Genomic DNA, 3,918 nt, shown 5'->3' with positions numbered 1-3,918 from the left:
TACATATATATATATATATATCTATATATATATGTATGTATATATATATATATGTGTATGTATATGTGTGTGTGTGTGTCACATTATCTATGAATGTTTATTTCACTTTAAAAGCATAAATTGATGGCATTTTTTATGTGAAATGAAAATTTTGGGTTTAATATAGAAAATAATGTTTTGATGTTAGATAAGAATTGAACGAAGTAATTGGGTGGTCTGCATGTAAATGCCCCCCAATTATTTTTTAGTTATGATAATATGGACCAAAATTAACAAAAAAGAAAGTTATTCAGCATAAAAAGTTTCACAGTAGAAAGAAACAGGTCGCCTACTTTCTATTTCCACTCACAACAATATAATATTTTCCTCTTCGTCAAATCTTCGGCCCACGCATCAGTACAATTCTGCAACTGCATAAGATCATCCATAAATGCTACGGTCATGCTGGTAGGATAGGAAATCGAAGAGTGGGAATCAAACAAAGAGGAGTTTCCCTTTTTAATATGACACCAAATGCTTCTCTCATGTCCAACATCTCCCCTTTCTTTCCCAAAAACTTCCAGTCAAAATAGTAGAGCAAATGAGCCAATATTATCTCCAACGTGAATAACCCAAATTGCATCCCAGGACATATCCGCCTGCCTGCACCGAATGGCACATATTCAAAGTGTGCACCCTTAAAATCTACAGGGTTCTCCTCGAATCTCTCTGGACGAAAATTTTCAGGATCACCCCAATATTTTTGTTCCCTTCCTATCGCCCACATGTTAATCAATACCTTCGTCTTGGCTGGTATTACATATCCCATAATCTCTTTGGTCTCTTGATTTTCTCGGGGCAGCAGTAGTGGCGCGGGAGGGTGCAGTCTAAGCGTCTCCTTAATCACTAATTGCAAATAACTTAGTTTACCACTTATCAATTCCTCATCCACCAACTTTCGTAGCCCGCCATTGTCGCTGACGAATTCCCTGACCTCCCTCTGTGCCTTTTCCAAAATCGCCGGGTTTTGAATCATCTCCGACATTGCCCATTCCAGGGTTCTTGAAGTTGTGTCAGTCCCAGCCATGAGAATATCCTAGTTAATTTGAAATTCAATTATTCATGTTAGCAGAAAACATTATCGATCAAGCACGTAGAAGTAGCAGGGATGATTCAAGTCGTAAGGATCTCACTTACATTGATTAGAGCCTTTATGTTGTCGTTGGTGAGGGGAAATGGAAGGCTGTCTTCCCGTTGAACCCTCAGAAGAACATCAGTTAGATCTTCTTCCTTCAACTTCTCAGTATCATTATTAGAAAAGTGTTTGGCCCTCTTCTTCTTGTGTTCTTCAACTATTTTTTCAGCCATTAGATCCAAGTTTATTCGACATTTCTCAAATTTTTGCTGAAATCCGGTGATACGACCTGTTAGAAATTTGCTGAATCTTTTTCTTTTGATTAAAAAAAGAAATAACCCTAATGCACTTAAATGTAAACTTATGAAAAAACTATCGTTAATAATAACGAATATAATTAGGGGTGTAAACCAGCTGAACACGAGCAAGCGAACCCAGGCTCGCTTATATTTCGAGCTCAAAAAAGTATTTTCATGTTTGGTTCATTTGTTTAGCAAGCTGAACAAAGAGTCATTTTGACAACTATAATCACGTAGTCATAAGATATTAAGAGTTGGGGTAAGATTTAAATATTATTATTTATAATAAAACATTATTTGAATCTAATTTAATAATTTTTATTATATTTTCTTAATTAATTCTTTTAATTGATTATAATTCTTTATAGCATCGTAGTCAATTAAACTAAGTTATAAAAAATAACTCTTATCTATATATATATATATATATATATATATATATAAAATTGATGAGTATTATTTTGACCCAAAAAGAGTCGAATACGAACGAACAAATCTTTGTTCATGTTCCACTTTTTAACTTAGCGAACAAGCTGAAGACAAACTTCTTAAAGAGCCAAACACGAGTTGTTCGAACAATGAGCCATTTTGACAGCCCTTAACATAATAACAACTTTTTCGCAAATAATTAATATCATCTTACTATATTACAAGATACTAAGTATATTTTTAATTATAAAGTAACATTATCTCAAAACCAGCGGCGCTAGAATATTTTATTAAACTGAAAAGTGAAAAGGATTTATAATTTTTATCTAATATTTTGTAATTCTAAATTTTACTATTAATTAATTAAGAAAACTTATTAAAAAATTTACTTCCATATTAATTAGTATTCGAATTTAAGTTTAATCGAACAGTAATTAATTACTAAAAAAAAAGCTATCAGAGGTTTCGTTGGCTCAAATTTTTTTTTTTAGAATATTTGTGTTTAATTGGATTGATTGGAGGTTTTATCTTAAATATTGAATTTTATATATTTTGGAAGTAAAAGAAAAACGAGCTATTTATATGCGAACCTAAGAACGGCACCGAGGGGAACAGATCCACGATGGTGAATCCTGACAAAATCTCCACTGCATCATCCAGCGCCGAAAGAAAGAGGTTTTGGTCATCGCATCGATCACCAATGACTGCTCGGGCCATGATGTTGTTGTTGGTCTCCACCATCTTACTGCTGAGGTTGGTAACAGTACCTGATGAAGCTCCTATGTGTTGGATAAGATGAGAGACCTCGACCTCTCTTATCGCCCTGAGAGAGCGAACGCGCTTTATACTGAGCAACTCCATGTTGCATAGTCGACGCATTTGGCGCCAGAATTCATCGCTAGTGCCGAATGAGATATTGTTGCTGCCGTAGAAGATAGCGCGAATTGAGTCGTTGAGAGGACGAGTGGCGAAGTCGGCGTCGTGGGTTCTCATGATTTCTCTAGCGGCCTTTGCGGAGGAAATGATGACAATCTTGATGTCACCAAGTTTAAGACGCATAATTTGCCCATAGACCGCGGAGAGGTCACGAAAGGACTGGTGAGGAGGCCGTCGGCTAGCAAATAGGTGGAGATTGCCTATGACGGGGAGATTCCAGGGCCCCGGGGCTTCCTTGCATCCTTTTTGGAGCTTATTTGATTTCTTGAACTTCAGGTTGAGGAAGAGGATGAGTAATGAGCTCAGAAAGAAGGCATAGTAGAGAACTTCCATGTGTGCTTGACTCTCTTGTAGCCATTCACTCACATCTCCAATGACTTTTATAACCAAACATGACTGGAAAGTAAGGGTGCATGGAAATTCTTAACAAAAATTTTTAGTATTATTTTATTAATATCCTTTTAATTAAAAAGATTCCGTAAATACATCATTCTTCGAATTGAATATCTTCAAAAAATATGAGTTAGCTGTGGTAAAAATTGTAAACAAGTAACTCAATTCAAATTCGATGTGAATTTTTGGGTTCGAAATGGACCATTGGACTTTAGGGTTTAATTTGGGCCTTGAGTACATGGTGCAGTTTGAGTTAATCTTTAAATTTGAAGTTAAAATGAATTTAACTAAAATTTAATTGAAATTGCCATAAATGATGATTTCAACTTGTATTAATTTTGTGATATAGGATGGAGTTGAATCAAGAAGGTTAAAGGCGAATTAGATTTGGTCCATACTTTATAATACTTTAAATAAATGGGCAATATTTTGAACATTCAGGTTTTGATTGGGTCAAAAACGTTTGTCAAGAATAAATCCCACTTATTCACCCAAATTGACACCTCTGCCTATTGTAATATATAGTAAATTTTAATTTCATTCCGATAAGGAAAAGGGTATTACTGTAACCTCCACCCGATTGATTCTTCCTGTTCTAACTGGCATCTTTTCACTATTTAAAACAAAACACATGGAAGCAATCCTTCGAGCCAAGCCGACTTGCCTTCTTTAGGAATATCGGCTTCAAGACTTCAAGTTAAATTAATTATTTTTTAACTTCATCTTTTTTGACTCAAAATTTTTTAT

The 3,918-nt window shown here is 34.9% G+C and overlaps 1 protein-coding gene across 1 annotated transcript; it reads right to left on the bottom strand.

The window, feature by feature from the left end:
- Positions 1–223: 223 nt before the first annotated feature.
- On the bottom strand, positions 224–3,162 carry LOC110036571 (cytochrome P450 71D11-like). The gene is made up of 3 exons (XM_020741048.1): positions 2,433–3,162; positions 1,177–1,403; positions 224–1,075 (listed from the first exon to the last, which is right to left on the bottom strand). Exons 1-3 carry the CDS (start codon positions 3,109–3,111, stop codon positions 440–442), a joined length of 1,542 nt encoding a protein of 513 aa, XP_020596707.1. The 5' UTR covers positions 3,112–3,162; the 3' UTR covers positions 224–439.
- Positions 3,163–3,918: the final 756 nt, after the last annotated feature.

Source organism: Phalaenopsis equestris, unplaced genomic scaffold (genome assembly GCF_001263595.1).
Source record: "Phalaenopsis equestris unplaced genomic scaffold, ASM126359v1 Scaffold208704, whole genome shotgun sequence".
Taxonomy (NCBI): Eukaryota; Viridiplantae; Streptophyta; class Magnoliopsida; order Asparagales; family Orchidaceae; genus Phalaenopsis; species Phalaenopsis equestris.
This window is presented reverse-complemented; position numbering and strand designations above follow the sequence as displayed.